At 38.7% G+C, this 19483-nt stretch overlaps 1 protein-coding gene across 1 annotated transcript; it reads left to right on the top strand.

Moving 5' to 3' along the window:
- Window positions 1–3587: 3587 nt before the first annotated feature.
- LOC143892314 (Nucleotidylyl transferase superfamily protein) lies at window positions 3588–18411 on the top strand. Its single transcript, XM_077396834.1, has 13 exons — window positions 3588–3984; window positions 4101–4220; window positions 6142–6327; window positions 8536–8587; window positions 8674–8739; window positions 9140–9226; window positions 9728–9820; window positions 10830–10910; window positions 14002–14073; window positions 15813–15881; window positions 16092–16202; window positions 17824–17878; window positions 18108–18411. Exons 1-12 carry the CDS (start codon window positions 3767–3769, stop codon window positions 17872–17874), a joined length of 1206 nt encoding a protein of 401 aa, XP_077252949.1. The 5' UTR covers window positions 3588–3766; the 3' UTR covers window positions 17875–17878; window positions 18108–18411.
- Window positions 18412–19483: the final 1072 nt, after the last annotated feature.

The raw sequence follows: 19483 nt of genomic DNA, 5'->3' as shown, positions 1-19483 counted from the left end.
ACAGTAGCGTTTGGTCTCAAGTTCTCAACCTAGTAGAGTAGTGGGAGGGGGTGCCATTACCAACACATAAAGAGGAGAGAGAGAGAGAGATATAGTTTATTAGTTTTACCTGACTTTGAAGGTACGAGGGGACATGGATGCAATAAGATTGTCTACTTAGTCTTTAGGGATTTCAATGCCTACATTGGCAACCAAATGAGTGATTTTGCTGAGAGGGCACACAAATGCAGAGCAAAACCCATTTACTATCCTAGCCTTTGTGCACCCTAAGCAAACTCCGTGCTGTTCGTTTTCAATCTTAAGAGAATTGATTTTTGAGTCAAGAAATGATTATTGCATTCAAATAACAGTTCGCAAAATCCAAAACGAAGTCGCAAGTAACTTTAGGCCACATTTGGATACCTCATGTTTTTATTTGGATTTGGATTTAGATTTAGATTTGAGTTTTGGATACAAAATACATCAATCATCCTCGTGATGTTGTACCAGAGGAAGGAGGGAGAGAGAGAGAGGGACATCTGGCTGTTGTAGCAGTAAGGTCAATGAGCAGAGAGGGTGAAGGTAATTGCCACAAATATTAATTTCCAGCTAATGTCTTTCACGACGGATTTCCAAATAACTCCGCCTGTATTTTTCACAGCCTGTCCCAAGCTAGGATAAAAGGAGGAGGGTTGGCATCGAGTTGGCAGCCGGCCGTAAACTTTGCCACTCTTCTATGGAATGAAAAAATTAACTTCATAAAATTTTTAAGGATTCATAATAGCCGACCCCAACTAGTTCGGGACAAAGGCTTAGTTGGGTTGAGTTGAGGACAGATCTGAAAATCGGATTTTTTCTCGCTGTTGTAGCTGATTGGAAATCTAAGAATCCGATCTATTTCCAAATCTCAACTGTTAGTCTAAATCTTGTGGGTATCCAAGGCCTTATGGAAGTTCTACTTAAGGAGATAAAGGTACAGTGGATGACCTAAATTAGGGAAGTTATATATTCGCCCCCTTTTCTTCACTTGACACCCACCTCTAGTTTATATATGCCTACCCTTTTTACACTACAGGGGGTGGGAGGGAGAAAAGCAGACGGATATATAATATCCACTAAATTATTCAGTTGTTGGCCCCACTGTAAATAGGCTGTGTATAAAAAATTTCCTTCATTAAATGATTTTAACGGTTCGATTTGTGCAGCTTTTGAACTTTTTGAGCCGTCCATTCACACCAAATATATCGAGAGAATAGAATCATCCTAGATAGAAGAGTTTTATGACATGTCTCATAAATGGCCGGGACCGGCAGACGAATTGTTTAGATCGTCCCTGCTGCATGTAGAGGTGGCAACGGTTCGGCTTGACCCCCAAACCGAACCGAACATGCTTACACTCCAAACTGAAACCGATCCGAACTAAACATATGTATGTCCAAACCGAATCTAACCGAACCGAAACCGATCCAAACCCCCGAACCGAACCGATGAAAAGGGTTGCATTTATAATCCCAGACCGAACCAAACCGAAATTGAACCGAAATTTGAATTGGTTTGGTTTAACCAAACCGAAACCGAATTTTCGGTTCGGTTTCAGTTCGGTTCGGCCAATTTTGCCACCCTTAACTGCACGAACATAGGGGTGCAACTTGGGTTGGGCTCAACCCGAAACCGAGAGGTTCAACTAGGTTTTGGCTTGGGTTAGGGTTGGGAAAAGCCAACCTGATTTAATTTCGGGTTGGGTTGGGGTTGACCATCCATACCCGAGGCTCAGTTTGTGTCAAGTTAGGGTTGAGGGAATTAGGGGTGCAACTCGGGTCGAGTTGAGGTCTACCCGACCCGACCCGAGGAACCATTTACTCAACTCGAACCTGACCCGACCCAATTTCCAACCTGACGAGGTTCAACCCAACCGGCCCGAGGAACCCTTTGTCCTACTTGAACCCAACTCGACCCGAGTTCAACCTGACCCAGCCCGAGTTTTTAAGCTTACAACAGAAAAAATTTATAAAAAATTTAGGGTTCCACTCGGGTTGGTTTGCTAAAGCCTGGAGCCCTCAACCCAACCTGACCTGATTTTATTTTTTCCGGGTTGAACCCAATGGCTTTGGGTTGAACCCGACCCAAGTTGCACTCCTATAAGGGTTGGGCTAGGGTTGGCCTTAACTTGAGCCAACTCGACCGAAGTGCACCCCCACACGGCCACCATATAATTTCTCCACTTACAAATTAACCAAATCATATAATTCCCCTCTAAATTGTGGAAAGAAAAAGATTCCTCGTAAGAAATGTTTTTCTTGCAATCCAAACAGGTAGCAAATGCTAGAAAATTCATTTTCAATAGAAAGAAGTTTCCTGGAAAAACGTTTCCATTCATACTTTTGGATAGGGGTGCGAGTTTGGCCTATGAGCCTGACCCGCCCTGAGAATGAACAGGGTCAGGGTTGGAAAATCTGACCCCGAGGGCGGGTTTGGGTACATTTTTTTGGCCCTAACTCAGGGTCGGGTCGGGTTCAGGGTTGATACCCTGAGCCGACCCAACCCGACCCGACCCCCTTTACACTTTACCCCGGCCCACCCTGACCAACTTGACCCTGTTTACACTTTACCCGCGGCCCACCCTTGAGCCTTTCTATTTTTCATTTCTCCGTCTATTGGGTTTTGGTTATGTATTTATCACAAAAAATCATATATCAATTAAAATAATAGATTGTGTGGAAGTATTTGCATTTTTGACAATAAAAAAGACCAAAAACATGTAAAATTGCCCGGCTTGGTCCGACCCAAGCAGGGCCAGCCCGGCCCAAATCAGGGTCGGCCCGGCCCGGCCCTGCCCAATCAAGGCCAATCAGGGCGGGCAAGGGTTGGGCTGAACCTGTAGGGCGGGCATTGGGTTGAGGATTTTCGGCCCTGACTCAGGGTCAGGGCGGGTCAGGGCTAAGATAATGGCAGCTAGGGTTGGGTTAGGGTTTTGCAAAACTAGACTCAACCCGACCCTGTTGCAGCCCTACTTTTGGAAGTATGAATAGAACTAGGGGTGCAAGTTTGGCCCTGTCAGCTCTGACACGCCTTGAGCCCGAACAGGGTCAAGGCTAGATTTTCCAACCCTGAAGGCGAGTCAGGGTTCATTTGTTTTAGATTATGACTAAGGTTGGGTCGGGTTATGGGTTAATGCCTCGGGTACCCCGACCCGGCCCGACCCTAAGTTTTTTATTATAGAATTGAACCATCTGTGCATGTTTCTTTTGCTAATGTTTTCTGTTATCTTGGATTGATGTTTCTTTAGATTATTATTACTAATTGTCTCTGTTGCCCGTCATGTTGTTGAATTCATATTGTCTTATTTTGTTCCCTTTCCATGTTTATTGATCATTTTGTTCTATATGATAAGTGGTTGCTTTATTTTTGGCACTCTTAACAGGTATTTGCACTAGGGTCAATTAGGGCCGGCCCCATCCGGCCCTGCCCAATCAGGGCGGGCCAGGGCCAGGACTGAGCCCTGACTTAGGGTCAGGGTAGGTCAGGGCCAAGATAATGGGATCCAGGGTTGGGAGAGGGTTGGGAGAGGGTTTTTCGGCGTTGGGAGAGGGTTTTTCGGCGTTGGGAGAGGGTTTTTCGGCCCTGACTTAAAAGACCACCTGCAGTTAAGCAGTTCTTATTGCTAGACCAGTTGTAACGTTACCCAAAACGCTTTTCCTCTCTTTCTTCTTCTTTCTACGGCGAGAGAAGAAAAGAAGAAAAGAAGAAAAGAAAGTAAAAAAGAGAGATAATAGAATCGATAATCCCAATGGCAGAGATAGAGAATCAAAGACAAGGTTCAGAAGAAGATCAAGTAATAACGCCATGGGAGGTTGCTGCCAAGGAGGGAGGGAAAATCGATTATGACAAACTCATCGACAAGTTTGGCTGCCAACGCCTGGACGAAACCCTAGTCCGCCGCGTCGAACGCCTCACATCGCTCCCCGCCCACGTCTTTCTCCGTCGCGGGGTCTTCTTTGCTCACAGGTACTCTTTTCTCTCTCTATTAATTGATCGATTGATTTTGAATTAGCATGCTCTCTCTCTATTGTTTGATCGATTGGTTAACAGAAAAATTCCTCCGTGTTTTTGTTTCTGTTTAGGGATTTTAATGAGATTCTGGATGTGTACGAGAGAGGAGAGAAATTCTATTTATATACGGGGAGAGGACCGTCTTCAGAAGCCTTGCATCTGGGGCATTTGATTCCTTTCATGTTTACCAAGTAAAATCCCTAAAACATACTATTTTATTTTGGCTTATGATATTGGAACTACCATGTTTTAATAACTGCACCAACTCAGCTTGTCTTTTCTCTATTAATCGGCTTTTGAGAGTTTGACAGCTACTTAAATTGTAAAAGACGAGACGAGTTCGTGCAATTATCAAAACACGGTAGTGCCAATACTATTAGCCCTTATTTGTTGTAGTTTTTGGTTTACTTTTGCAAATTGTTTAGCTCATGAGTAATTAAAACTATACAAGTATGCATTTGTGTTTATTCTAGCATTTCCCAATGTTTCATCTTAAAATTTCATCATTTGCATATGATTTTAAAAGATCAAAAGCTTTCATCATTTGAATGTGTTTCCATACGTTTCCATGATTTTACAAGATTTCCACCGAAACCGAAATGTTTCCTTTCCAGTACCAACCGAAATCGATACCGAAACCGAAATTTAAAACCTTGGATATGTCCTCTTGACTTGCTCCACCAATCTCTTCGACTTGATAAATTTTCTAAATTTTAGAATATACCCAATTTTCTTTCTCCAGCCCTACAGGAATTTTCTTTTTTCCACTCTAGTTTATTTTTAATAAAGTGCAACTTTTGGATATTAACCACGTCTGCAGAACTAGAGGGGGAAGCCTCATTCCACCATTCAACTAACTTCTCTTCCATTTTTGGGATTTCCACCCATGCAATCTCAAATCTAAAGGGGGGAGGTCCCCAAGACTCCAAACAGGGATCCAATAATATGGGGCAATGATCCGACGTAGTTTTAGGCGGGGCTATCAGAAAATCATTAGGGCTAGTCATCTAGGACATATTAAGAACTGATCGTTCCTACTGCTCTGGCCTCTGGATCAAGTATACTGGGTTCTGCTTAGAGGTATATCGATTAATTCACATATGGATATAAATTCTGAAAAATCCAACATGCAGGGAGTGCTTCTATTGCTACCTGCTCTGTCCTCAATAAATCCAGTCACACTAAAATCTCCACCGATGCACCAAGGGTTCGCCCACAATCTTCGAATTGTATCCAGCTTTTCTTATAGAGAAATTCTATCCATAGTCTGGAAATATACTCCTGTATATGTCCAGCTTGATCCATCTGCGATACTTCTTAACACCACCGATAGAGAGAATCTGCCCTTGGAGACATCGATCATATCGCCCAAATGATCAAAATGCCTCCTGAAATCCCTACAGCATCAAGAGTTGCGAAGTCCCAACTGACTCAGCATCACATCTTCCTTATCGCAGACCTATTCATCTCTTCCGGTTTCATTTCCTAGATGCACACCACCTGTATGCGCTTTAGAATCATCTGTTTGGCATGCAACTTTTTTTTTTCCTGACAACCCAAGCCCCACATATTCTAATTGAGGATCTTCATGATGAACCAACAGCGAGCGAACTCCTCTGCTGATCCCTTAGCCTATCCCCTCTTCCCCTTCCTTTGCCTTTACATCTGCTAGTGGAAGGCTCATTGTAGTTAACAGATGACTGGAATCTACCCATATATATATATATATATATATATATATATATATATGCATGTAGATATGGATGTATGTATGTATATTCTTCATGTTGTTCAAATTGTTTTTCATTTTTTCTCTTTTCCATTTTTTCACTTTATTTTTGAAATCGTTAGAAAATTTACAGGAAATTGCAACTTCACTGGATCCCAGCTTTTCTAATCTAGGATGCGAGAATGTTGTTCTAAGTTTGAAATTGGTTCTGATTTGAAATGTTTGCCGATAAACTAAAGCAATTTGAGGAAGTTCCTTTGTATATTTTAGTTTTAGATGGATAATACATAATTTGAGGAAACTCATTTAGATGGATAATAAACCATGTGGATAATATCTTTACTTTATTGACTTCAATAAGCATTGCTCAACATTGCTTGCAGATATTTGCAGGATGCTTTTAAGGTTCCTCTTGTAATTCAACTCACTGATGATGAGAAATGCATGTGGAAGAACCTCTCTGTGGAAGAGAGCCAAAGGCTAGCTCGTGAAAATGCGAAAGACATCATTGCTTGCGGTTTTGACATAACTAGAACCTTTATTTTTTCAGATTTTGATTTTGTTGGTGGGTAAGTTATGCCTATGCCAGATGCCTCATCTTTCGATTGTATGCAACTATTATTCTGATTCTAAGACTTCCTCTTGGGAAGATATGGATTGTTAATTTTGAGTTTTGAGGTAATACTTTCAAAGTACATTGTTATTACACAGTTGCTGAGTTCACATTTCTCTTTAGTTCAGGTTCCCTCCTTACTTACATTATTGCATAGTTGCCGAGTTCACATTTCACATTTCTCTATAGTTCGAGTTCCCATCATAGTTTATAGCGTGTTATCTGATTAGCTCTTGAGGATAGTGTTTCTAGGGTTGTTGTTGGTTGCGCTATTTTAAATTTTGATAGGTTGGAAACTTGTTTGTTCAGTTGGAATATTTGCCCTGCTTAGCCTCTTATTTGAGATTGTGTATTCATTGTTCTTAAAGACTTAAACAAATATTTTGTACTGCACACGTGCTTCAAAACTCTAAAGTGATGCAACATTGCAAGTGAAAAAATACAAGTCATTTCTGGTTGAAGACAATAGGTTCCTGCCACAAACAATCTTAAACCCTGCATTTACTAAGTAATTAAATATAACTGCTCAATTTAGATAAAATAGCAAATTTTCTTTGTTGAATGATAATAAAATTTATTAAAAAGCGAAAAACACGAGCTACAACACCAAAAGATCGAGATAGTCTCAAATAGAGCAACAATGCATCACATTTCTCACTCACAGGCATCATCCAAAAGATAGGAATAAGATATGGCCCTAGAATCTGTGTATGGACACCCTCATAGATGATGACACGTCTTAACTATCTCCCATTCGATCCTGGAATCTATATTCTTCATGAAGTTTTCTGCTATGGAGGCTATATCTCTCCCGGCATTGGGTCTCAGATCACAGGTAGTTGCAATCATTTTCCTGTCTTCTCATTTCCACCCATACTTACTGGCAATAAATACGAGTCATAAATTATCTTCATACCCAAACCGCCATATCCATTATCCCAATAAGGTTTTATTCATCTCTCTAATTTTGGTAATTCCAAGGCAACAAGGCGTTCCTCCTTGGATTTGCATACACTCACTCCCATTTCATGAGATGACACTTCCTAAATATCTCCTATCATTCCACAAATTGAAGCTTGTCAATTTTATCAATGACACTAGCAGGGCAATGCAACAATGACCGATAGTGATCGAAAAATTAGCCAGGCTAGTTTAATCAAAGCGATTCTGCCACCGAATGATAACATATCTTTCTTCCAAGTGGAATGCAATAAAAAAACACAAATGTTTAGCAGGACAGATTGTTTTTTAGAAAACATTAATTGTATTTGTGATGTAGGATTTTAAGTTTGTAAAAACAAAAAAAATCCAACTTTCTTCTTTACTTAACTTTAATAATCTTAATCATAACCCAGATTATCTTGTAACTTCTCAGACTGATAACAGTTAGTATAGAGAAATAAATATCTATATTTATTCTAAGCTGTTAACATTGTGTTTACTAAATGAATTTTTGGACCTGAGGCGACCCTGTTTTAACTTATGTTAGAAACTCTGGAGAGCCTAGTAAACTCAGAATGAAGCAAATGTAACTTCAACTGTGAGACCATAATGGCAAAGCACACCTTTGGGTAGAATCAGGTAGATGAACCAAGTCTGAAATAAGCTTCTGACTTTGTATCGGATCATTAGAATTCATGAACCGAGTCAAACTGACTTTTGACTCAGTTTGCTCATACTAGGCCAAATTTGTGAGGTGCATCGTACAATTTTGGAAATCTTGCTCCAGAGGAGTTTTTTCTTTGTTTAAGTTTTTTGTCGATTAATTAAAAAATTACCTTGCACTTTGAGCCGAAACCATTAGCTGGAGCTGGGCCAAGTTTAATTATTGACATGGTAAGGAGGGAGTAATCATTGACTAGGGCAAGTCTACTCAAAGTGCCTTTGGAAGAGAGTTCTAGTCTGAGTAAAATGGGCGGCCCAGTGCACGAGCCTTCCGCCATTGTGGGGTCTGGGGAGGGCTGGATGTACGCAGCCTTACCCCTGCTTTGCAAAGAGGCTGTTTCCGTGACTCGAACCCGTGACCACCAGGTCACAATGGAGCAACCTTACCATCGTGCCAAGGCTCGCCCTCTAGTTCTTTTCTGAGTGCAAGTGTTTAATCAATCATTATGACCTTACCGCAATGAACGTTCCATTGCTCACACGGGCATTTTTTTTGCAGTGAATTCTACAAAAACATGGTGAGAGTCGCAAAATGTGTCACTTTCAATAAGGTGATTTTCACAAGTAATCGATCTTCAATGGAATAATCTTCATTGTTCTCTTTCAGAGCTAAAGCTATTGGACCTCTGCAATGCAGGTAGTGGGCATATTTGGCTTCACTAATGAAGATCATATTGGAAAAATTAGTTTTCCACCTGTGCAGGTATGGTCAATTACTATGTCTCTCTGATCACATAAGTCGTGTCATGCACAACGTTTAAAATTTTGGTTTCAGTATCGGTTTCGGCCTCAGCTGAATACTGAAATTTCAGCCGAAATTCGTTTAAAAAAAATTTCAAAAAAAAAAAAATCAAAATTTTAGCCGAAATTTCAGCTGAAATCTGGATCCAACACCGAATCAGGGTACTTTCGGTGTCGGTCCAAGCCAAAAATCTGAAATTTCTGCCGAAATTTGAAATTTCGGCATTTCGGCCGAAATTTAAAACCATGGTCATGTGACATGCATACATTGAAGCGTGTCTTGGTATGAACTCTATGCTCAACAGTTCTTATTAAAGCACTCACTTTAGCTTCTTGGCATACTAATGTGAGTTTGACTGCAGGCTGTCCCATCTTTCCCTACTTCTTTTCCACATCTCTTTTCTGGCAAAGATAATCTCCGTTGCTTGATTCCATGTGCAATTGACCAGGTGCTCTTTTCTCAATGTAAAAAGTTTTAGCCATTCTCTAATTCTTTCGAATGCACTATTTTATCTATAATTTCCTGTAAGACAATCTTCACATGTTCTGTGGAGTGGCTAACATTTATATGAATAACTTAAGTCTTTGAAAACCTTTCAGAAGTTATTGAACTATTTGAATGCAAGTATTCAATAAACATTTATCACATATTTGTGTCACGCAATAAACATTTATTGGACATGTAAGTCTCTCTGATCACATAATTGTGTCATGCATAATTGCATACATTGTGCACTTTGTCTTGCCCGTAACTTACTGTGGCTACAGATTCCACTAACCACTAAACTTGCTAGTTCTGAAGTATTTCTTTCGAGACATTGTTCTCTTCAATCTTTTACCACTTTCATTTTTTTCTTAGTTTGATTTTTCTTATAATACAATATACAATAGCAAGATGACAATTGCGTCTAACCTCCCTCTATTTCATACTCTCTATCTTATTTCTTCAGGATCCTTATTTCAGAATGACACGCGATGTTGCTCCCAGGATAGGGTATCAAAAGCCCGCATTGATTGAGTCATCGTTCTTCCCTGCCCTTCAGGTATTTTTTTTTATTTGAACTTATGTGGATGGTGATTGGTTTCCACATGGCAAACGAGTCTAAAGTTGATCTTGATTAATCACATATTGTTAGTGTAGCATAAAACATTGAACCTCAACTTATTTCTAACTTATGGTGGTTGTGTTGTAATGTCAATAAGGGCGGCCCAGTGCACGAGGCTCCCGCCATTGCAGGGTTGTCTGGGGAGGGCTAGATGTACGCAGCCTTACCCCTGCTTTGCAGAGAGGCTGTTTCCGTGACTCGAACCCGTGACCACCAGTCACAATGGAGCAACCTTACCGTTGCGCCAAGGCTCGCCCTCTTGTGTTGCAATGTCAATGAATAATAAAAATATTGCTGAGCTTATATTTCTAGGAGCTAAATGTAACTGTTGCGTTAATGCACGTTAAATTCGATGTGTTGTATTTACTTTGTTTATATATATATGGGATTTGCTAAGGTCCATTGCCAAAGGCTTTTCGCGGCTGGTCTGTCGCACGTCAGACCAGCCACCTCGTGAACGGAGACAAAAGCTGTTGTCTTCATTCACGAGGTGGCTGGTCTGAGGTGCGACAGACCAGCCGTGAAATGCTTTTTGCGATGGACGCTAGCAATTCTCTCTCTCTCTCTCTCCCTCTATATATATATATATATATATATATATATATATATATATATATATAGAGAGAGAGAGAGAGAGAGAGAGAGAGAGAGAGAGAGAGAGAGAGAGAGAGAGAGAATTGCTAGCAATTCAATAAAAACAAGTGTTTGGCTTCCGTACTCCCCAGTTGTTTGTAAATAAGGTATCATAATAAATTGTGTCAATATACTCAGTTTCTCTTACAAAATGAAATGTCAAGAACTCAAGATTGCACACGATAGAAAAGGATTGTTTGAAACGGTTTTATTAAATTATTTTGAGGCTACACCTTCAAAATTTCAGCGTTTCCATTAGCTTCATTTCACCATTATCTTAGAAATGTTTTTTTCCATATCTGAACATTCACAGGGAGAGACAGGAAAAATGAATGCTAGTGATCCAACTTCTGCAATATATGTGACAGATTCTGCTAAAGAAATCAAGAATAAGGTTAGTATCAATATTCCTATAATTTTGTTTATGTAGTGCATAAATGGAATGGGCTCTAATTTATGGGTTTTGACTTTGATTGTATATATGATTTCCTTTCTATATGTAATCATGTACAGAAGGTTGACCCTGATTCCCTTGTCCAGTTGGCATCTGTCTTTCATATAGATTTAGGACTCTCTACCGTTGGTGCTGCTCGTACTTTTTTATCTCGTGATCTTTAGGGGCTGTTTGAATTTAGGGAGAATTTTAGTTGGGAAATATTTTCACTGGAAAGTGAGTTTTCCAATGTTTGGCTAAATCATTTTCCATAGAATAATTTCCTGTTTTCTACATAAGTTTCAACCCTATTGGACCCTGGACTTTTCTATAAATGAATATTTTTTCAATGGAAATTTTTTCCAAAAATTTTCCTTATATCCAAGTGCTCCATTGAAGGTTTGCATCATAAAGTAACTCATTTTTCTTTTTTTACATATTTTTGTCACTCCTGCTACAAAATGTTTATTCACTATGATCTGTGGACATGGATTTGCATGTCAGAGTGTTGACATGGATAAGATGTGTCTCACTTTGTTACTCCTAAAAATCAGAAATGGGGGGACGCCATACACACATATACATATAATATGACTGATTACTAATCATAGTTTGTGGCATGGTTTTAAATCTCAACCGAAATTTCGGGTTTCGGTCAAGACCGAAACCCAAATGTTCCGAAACCGAAATGGTCGTCGAAATTTCGGAAATGTCGTTAATTTCGGCGAAATTTGTTAAAAAATATTAATTTTTTATTCTTTTACAAAGTTTCGATCAAAATCATCGAAATTTCGGTAATTTCAGTCGAATTTTCGACCCAAAAAAACGGTATTTCGAGCGCGTGTACCAAATTTCGACTGAAATTTTGGGATTTCGGCTGAACTTTCGGTTTCGTATAAGTCCGAAATTTTAGCCGAAACCGAAATTTAAAACCATGGTTTGTGGCAAGATAAATGTCATATTCATTTAATAAACTAAGAAGTCTTAGGACTAAGCAACTACACAACTAAAGCAATGAGGAGGTAATCAATTAAAGTGTATTAATCAATCTAATCCAGGTAGCCATTTCAAAAAAAAATAAAAATCAATCTAATCCAGGTCTCTTTAGTCTTCAATATGTGACAGGGATGAGAGAACAATAGGATACAATGAATATAATTTTAGAAGAAGATTTGTTTGGCTTTTTAGGTATGGAGTGTGGTTGGGGGGGGGGGGGGGGGGGTGGTGCGCTGACAAAAACATTAATTAAAGAAAAGTTACTAATAAAATAAGAGTTAGTTATAAAAGAGAAGTTAAAACAGTATATAATAATAAAAAAGTATTTCACACTTGACATGGTAAAATATGTGCCAACACTCCCACTTGAAGTTTGACACTCTTAACAATACATTTTCAAGTGTTGAAAGGAGTGTTGACATGTGTCACCTAAATCATAGTATATTGACTATATTCTAACTTGTTGCCCATGTTGGAGATATGTTTCTTGGACACTCAAAGGAAGCCTCTTACCATGGAGATTCACTAGTGCAATTGAAGAGTTCTTGGATCGGATAGAGGGTCATCCCATGATTTTCTTGCTTCTTAAGAGATCGGCCAACAGTGAGGCTGGTCGTCTAACCCATTATAAAGTCAAAAGGCTCAATTTAGAACTATTTTATTTTCTTGCTCCTTGAGGTTGTTTTAGCTTTTGCTTTTCTCTCTTCCATTTGTTTTTAACTTGTATTTTGACGATCTTGGTCTCTTGGATTTCGCCCTCTTTTTATATATTTATAATTGCCATTAAAAAAAACTATGGTTTAGTTCTCTGAACGAGCCTCCAAAATCACTCTTTGTGGGCTATTCTATGATTGCCATTAATAGTGACTGGAGAGCAGTTTTAGTTTGTTTTGACTATTCTTGCCATTAGAGAGACTATGATTCTTGGTTTGCTCCCATGCATTTAAATTTTGACAGGAGATGCAAGGTCACATCAATGAATAATGCCGTGTCGTGCATGGCAAGATATGGGGGTATAATTATTGATTCTAATGATATTATTTTGTTGGATTTCGCAGCAACATGTGGTAATAGTCGAGCGATAATGGCTGGAATTAAGGCAGTTTGGACAAGATTAAATATCTTTGTAAATTCAACAATATCAAAGTATGGATCGAGGGAGATTCCCTAAATGCACTTTCTTTGATAAAAATAAAAGAGGGCAGAGCAACGACCCACCCCCCCCCCCCCCCCACGCACCCACCCTCTCTCCGTGGAGATACACGAGTATTCTTTTACCCATATCACCCATATTTAGAAAAACTAGAGTGAATATTTTGGCTAACTAAAGGGTAAATTGTCGTGAGTAAAATGTTTAGGAATGCCCAATTTGTAGGGATTGCATTTCTTCTTCTTTTTTATTTTCGTGGGATTTTTAGTTGTTTCTTATTTGTTCCCCTTTCAATGTTAAGTTTATTTGTTCGAAAAAAGAGTTAAGGGGTGCATGTTTTCATTTCATACTTTCTCTGTGTGATTTCTAGTCATAATGGTCACACACCACCTTTTGGCACTTAGAAAATGGAATTTTCATTTTTCAAGATGATGGAATGAGCATGGACAGACCCAATCAATTTCAAACCATCCAAGAATATATTTTCATGTGTCTCTAACCAATGCACAATGAATATGGAGGTGGTTGCAAGATGCTTTGGCCTTCTTTCAAATAATGCAATGGACAAATTGGCACATATTTTTCTTTAAGAGTATCGATCTTTTGATGAACAATTTCCCACTCAAAGCATTGAATCATAGGGGGAATATGAGACTTTAACACTGGAATATATTATTTTCTATTGACTTTTTCATGTACCCATCATTTTCCATAGCTTCAATTGTCCCTTCATACCTTTGGATAATGACATGAGTTGAATGATGTATTTGATGAGATAAACTATGCCTACAAAATAAGTTGTCCTTGTAATAAACCCATGCCATATTCAGCTCAGTTTGGTCATTTTAGCCATAAAGCCAGAATCCTGATATTTATACTAATCCTTACGTGTTTTATAATTTGTAGGTGAATAAGTATGCCTTTTCTGGTGGCCGAGATACTATAGAGCTCCATAGGAAATATGGAGCAGATCTAGAGGTACTGTTTTCTTGTCTTTTTAATTGCTAACGTTGCATGGACTTGAAAATAAATGTTGTGCTGGCAAGAAAGTACAGTCCACATTAAGTTTATGACAACTAGAAAGTAAATATTGATGGTGTTTTTTCTCTTTTATTGAATTAAGTTACCATTGAAAGACTACTAAGATTTTGAAAGGGAAATACTAATGCTTTTGAGAGGATGCTTGTGGCATTTCAACCTTCTATGGCTGAATAAACATTTAGCATGTATTAATTTCCACATCTGTCATAAGATGCAACCTGAATAACCCTATATTTTCTTTGACTGCTGTTTGAGTGGCATGAAGCACACTTTGTCTTTGACCTGTATGCAAACTGTTATGCTATTATAGAGTCTTAGTATGGGTCAGTAACTTTATGACTTTAACATAACTGCTACTCAGCAAGGACATGATTTGTAAAAAAGGGCAAATAAGACAAATAAAACATAGAAAAGAGAAAATAAGAGATAGAGTGGAAATTTGGGGATTCAAATGAGAAAGAAATGGAGGAATAGATGCCCAAAATGGATTTTGGGAGATTACGGCACCCAAAAAAGGGTTGTGGGGACTTACGGCATAGCCGTATTTGTCTTTTTTTTTATTTACGACAAAAAAGGTTTTGTGCAAGCCGCATGCAAAAAAGGAGATGTAGAGAGAATACCGAGAGAGCGGGGGGGTCGTCATGCGAGAGAGAAGAGTGAAATACGAGAGACATTTGAGGGGAGAGAATCAAGGGAGAGAAAATCTAAGGGTTTTGGAGATGCGGCAAGAAAACAGGGGAGCGTGTGAGGTCAGAGAGAGAGAGAGAGAGAGAGAGAGAGCTCTTCTTCTTTCCTTCTTCCTCCCTTTTTTAGAAATGGAGTTAGGGTTAGAAGAGAGGAAGAAGAAGAGGAGTAAAGATATGGAGAGTTTCCATTTGGGAGCTCCTCATGTATACGGTGTATATATAGGCCCCAAATAGGGCAACAGTGTACAAAGACTACAATGCCCTTTACACTACATGTAATGCAAGCTACCCTCACATGTTATTCAACAGTAGTCATGAAAGTTTATGTGAATATCAAACACTGACAATGCTGAGAGACTCATGAAAAGCAGTCATACAGGCTATGCTTGGGAACCATGAATTTTTTTTAGGGAATATTAGTTTTCCAAGTGGTGAGAGAGGACTAGAAAGGGGTAGAGAGGGAGAGAATTGAGTGGGCAGACGGGAGGAGATGGTGCTTAAGTGGGTGAAAAATAGGAAAAATAGAACTCTATTTTGAGTAGAGTTTTTCTTTTCCCTATGTTTCTGCCACTTCTCACCATCTCCTAACTCATCCCTCCCAATTCTTCCCCTCTGCCACCCTCCTTGCCCCTGTCTCGTCATTGAATAAACTAATATTCCATGGAAACAATTTTCATGGCCGCCAAACATGGCCATAAATATTAGTTATGTGAATTCAAACACGGAAAAATGCATACAGATGTGCACAGATGCATTAAAATTTAAAACCGAGACAACTAGTATTGGTAAACAAGAATATGATGAGTAATATTTTATTCTTATTAGTTGAGTTCTGTCTTGTCTAACATGTCTGTCCTAGCTATTATTGACAAATTGGATTGTCCTTGTTAGATGGGGTTATAGGAAACCTTTAGCTGAGAGTCTGAACTTTGGTGTGTGTCTGGTGGGACTGTCTGTGCTTAATGTTTTTCCTTTTTGGATGTTGTTCAGGTAGATATACCAATTAAGTACCTTGGTTTTTTCCTAGAAGATGATGTTGAGCTTGAACATACAAGGAAGGTAAGATCCTCTCACTGGTTTATTGTAATTTTATATCTAGTGGGTGGTACTTATCTCTCTCTCTCTCTCTCTCTCTCTCTCTCTCTCTCGTATTTTCACATTTTCTTATTTTGTGAAGTGTAAATTGTAGGAGAGATTCTTATAAAATATTCCATAAAGACTGCCAAGATGGATATATTCTTATAGCATTTTTTCATGAGCCTTTCCTAGGAATATGGCGCGGGGCGGATGCTGACAGGAGAGGTTAAAAAGCGTCTTATTGAGGTTCTATCAGCCTTAGTGGAGAGGCATCGTAAGGCCCGAGATGCAGTCACAGATGAGGTAAGCAACTTCCTGCTTAATTCTTTTCAAGGTATATAACAACATAACCTATATAGTTGATGCCGATGCTTCTAGACAGTTTTATGTTATGTTCTAAAAAGCAAATCAAATTGTAAAATTATAGGAGTATTGCATTATCGTTGTGAAGGGTCATAGAATGGGATTATTATTATTATTATTATCATAATTTTTTTGAAAAGAACAATCATAGAATGGGATTATAATTTATGATTTTCTAGACAACTAAAGAAATGTAAGAAACAATAGAAATATAAGAAAAAAAGATGAAGTCAAATCAATCATGTGCTAACGGTTTACATCAGATTTTAACCAATTTTCAACATTCCGTGGTATTTAATTCGAGTAGGATTACAGTCACCTTCCTACTCCAAAATTATCTTGTTAAAAAACAACCACAATTACTTCCCTTTGATGATCAAGAAAATAAAATAAAATAAAATAAAGTATCTCTATGATGGTCAAGAAAGAAAAAGAGCCATCTGGTCCATATATCTCGACCTAAGATTTGGTGGGAGTGTATGTATGCTTCTCTTATGAATATTAAACTTAAAGATAGTTTTTATTTACCCTTGTTTTCCAAGAAGGGCTTGTGTTCTGCATTAGTGTACAAATAGAAAACCTCTAGTGTCCTTTAAATAAGAAATACTCTCCTTGGAGTTTGACCATGACTAAATGGCTCGACCATGACACCCTTTCTTCATGCCGTAGTGCAAAATTCCTAGAATATTTATTATTTTGTTTACCTATGGGATTTTTATCTCTTCTGCCATGGAAACTGGTATGACTTGAGTCACTTTGGATCATTGGATCTTTGACCATTCTCGAAAATCATAGTATTGCTTTGCTGTCAGTACTCTCTCTCTCTGTAGAACTCTAAACCTTAGATTGGGATTTCTGCTTGCTGCCTCCGCAACTATTTTCCAGTTCAATACCTTTCTCAGGAGGCATCATTTCAAATATTGTGTACTATATAATGATTTATGGCATTCTTGTTTGAAACAGTAAACATCCCATGGTTCACTACGTTCGGATTAGAAACTTCACATGCCATAAACCTGAGTCACGTTGAAATTGTAGCACCAAAAGAGAACACTTAGGCAGTTAGGCCCTGTTTTGGATTTTGAGAATCGATTGTGAAGTTTTGGGCTCAAAATCGGTTTACAAAATCCAAAACAAACAGGGCCTAAACAAAGACATTTTTATCAGAGCAGCACACGTTACGCTTGCATGACCAGTCACAATATCCATGCATGCATAAATGTGGAAAGCTATGATTTTTTAATTAACATCTTGGATAATCTCATTCATGCAAGTTCCTGTTGTACTTATTTCTAGAGAATAATTGGAACAGTAATCCAGGATAACAGCATTCACTGAATTTCAGCACTCGGTAACTTCATCCCTATCTTTGGACTGGATAGTCATCACATGTGGGACCGCCTCCTTCTAGTCTGTTGACCTCTTCACCTATAAGTTCCCACATGTGAGAACCATCCAGCAGAGTTGCTTATATTGGAACTCAGTGGAGGTGATTGCGCCAAATCATCGTGTTTTGGTGAACTTTTTGCTTATATTCTTGTTCTTTTCTCATTTCTTTCAGATGGTGGATGTATTCATGGCTCGGAGACCCCTACCTCATATGTTTGACTAAGCTGGTGGGTAATGCACATATCTTCGTAAGCTATTCATTTTTTAACTGAGTTCATGGGTAATGCACATAAATTTGTTAAGGGTGTTTTTTTTTTTGAATGGTATATCTTTGTTAAGTTGCTCTTGAAATTTTCTAAAGGATTCATTAGCCAACCCCAACTAGTTTGGCACAAAGGCTTAGTTGAGTTGAGTTGAGTTGAGTATATCTTTGTTAATTTATTCGTTTTTCAACAGGTGAACAGACATACGAGACCCTATTCAAGCCAACAGAAAAACCAAAGGCAAATGCCGTCAAAGAGTCGAAATTATACACCAAGCATATGTGGCTAGGATTCTATGTTATGGCTCTGGCCACCTTCAAATCCATTCATCTTCCTATTTAGAGAACCTGAAAAAAGGTTTATTTGCATCTAATTTGGTTCCAGCAGATGTATCTTCTTGTTGGGTCCAGTTTGTGGTTGTTTTATTAGGGAATAATCCCGTTTTTGTGATACATTGAAGTTAATTATATAGCCTCTACATTTTGATCTGGACCGTAGATCTCCCTGTCTGAAAGTAAAATTTGTGTAGGTTGGAAGAATTAGAAGTAGCTCGAAATCTCAACTGTTCATCTAGTGGGCCTCACAGTGAATCACTGATCAACTGTGGTGGTGCGAGATTTGCATTAGGGGTATGAATTTTGCTGTTTGACTGGTTCTGTCTTTGTGCTTTCTCTTTACAATTTGGGCTCGTTGGGGTGTTCAATTTGGCACAGGGTTTGATCCAAGAGTACGATTGGGCGGACGGTTTCTGTTGGATCAAACCCAACCAGTTACAAAATTCTCCGTATAATTTAGAAAGCCTTGTGATGGGGGGAGGGGGGGCACATAATCCTACAGGGGGTGAAAAAATCATCTCCCCAAATTTTAATTGAATACGTTCTTAATTTGAAATTTCGAAAGCAAGCCTGAATTTGCCAAATTCTCCTTAAAAAGTATTGAATAAGACATTGCAGTGAAAACTGAACCCACATACTAATCTATTAAGTATGTAAACACGGGGACCTTCCGTGCTTGAACATGCGTTTCTTGGGAATCTGTCTGGAAGTCTTCACAATTATTTCCCCATTTTTGTCTTAACAGTTTCTTCAATAAAATACAACAAAATCTAAGGGCTAGGATCATCAGATTGAGGTGGGATTGAAGGCAGTTGGGCCAATTTGAGGTCCCGGATAGGGTCACTAAATCTTATAAAATGTGATTATTAGTAAAGAAACCTAAGGCCCTGGTTGGATTGCAGGAATTTTCTGGAAAAGTCTGGAAAGGAAAAATATTTCTAGAATTACCTACCTTTGTTTTTACCACCCAAAGAAGATAACTTAAACCAACTCTATTTAAATTTTATGTAGAGGACCTTCAATTTATGACTATATTCCCTTTAAATTAACCATAATCATATTATTTCCTCTGCGATGATTTTTTCGCCCCTCCTTGTAGGATTGTGCTGTTCGCCCCCTTTTTAAGCGTGATTTGATGTCAAAAAGCGTTAAAGTGGGGGCGCATAATCCTACAGTGGGGTGAAAAAATCATTGCCCTATTTCCTTGCTAACTTTATTTTACACTTCTAACACG

This window comes from Tasmannia lanceolata, unplaced genomic scaffold (genome assembly GCF_043159265.1).
Source record: "Tasmannia lanceolata isolate RefF3 unplaced genomic scaffold, GAP_Taslan_0.1 ptg000015l, whole genome shotgun sequence".
NCBI classification, from domain to species: Eukaryota; Viridiplantae; Streptophyta; class Magnoliopsida; order Canellales; family Winteraceae; genus Tasmannia; species Tasmannia lanceolata.
The sequence above is the reverse complement of the archived record's forward strand: the minus strand, read 5'-3'. Positions and strand labels throughout refer to the sequence as shown.

What these genes read in the sequence shown, in the direction of transcription:
- LOC143892314 (XM_077396834.1), top strand. Translation starts at nt 3,767, where the DNA reads ATGGCAGAGATAGAGAATCAAAGACAAGGTTCAGAAGAAGATCAAGTA. An exon ending in GATTTTGATTTTGTTGGTGG is followed by an intron (nt 6,328 to 8,535) that starts GTAAGTTATGCC and finishes TTTTTTTTGCAG; the next exon opens with TGAATTCTACAAAAACATGG. An exon ending in TTCCATGTGCAATTGACCAG is followed by an intron (nt 9,227 to 9,727) that starts GTGCTCTTTTCT and finishes TTATTTCTTCAG; the next exon opens with GATCCTTATTTCAGAATGAC.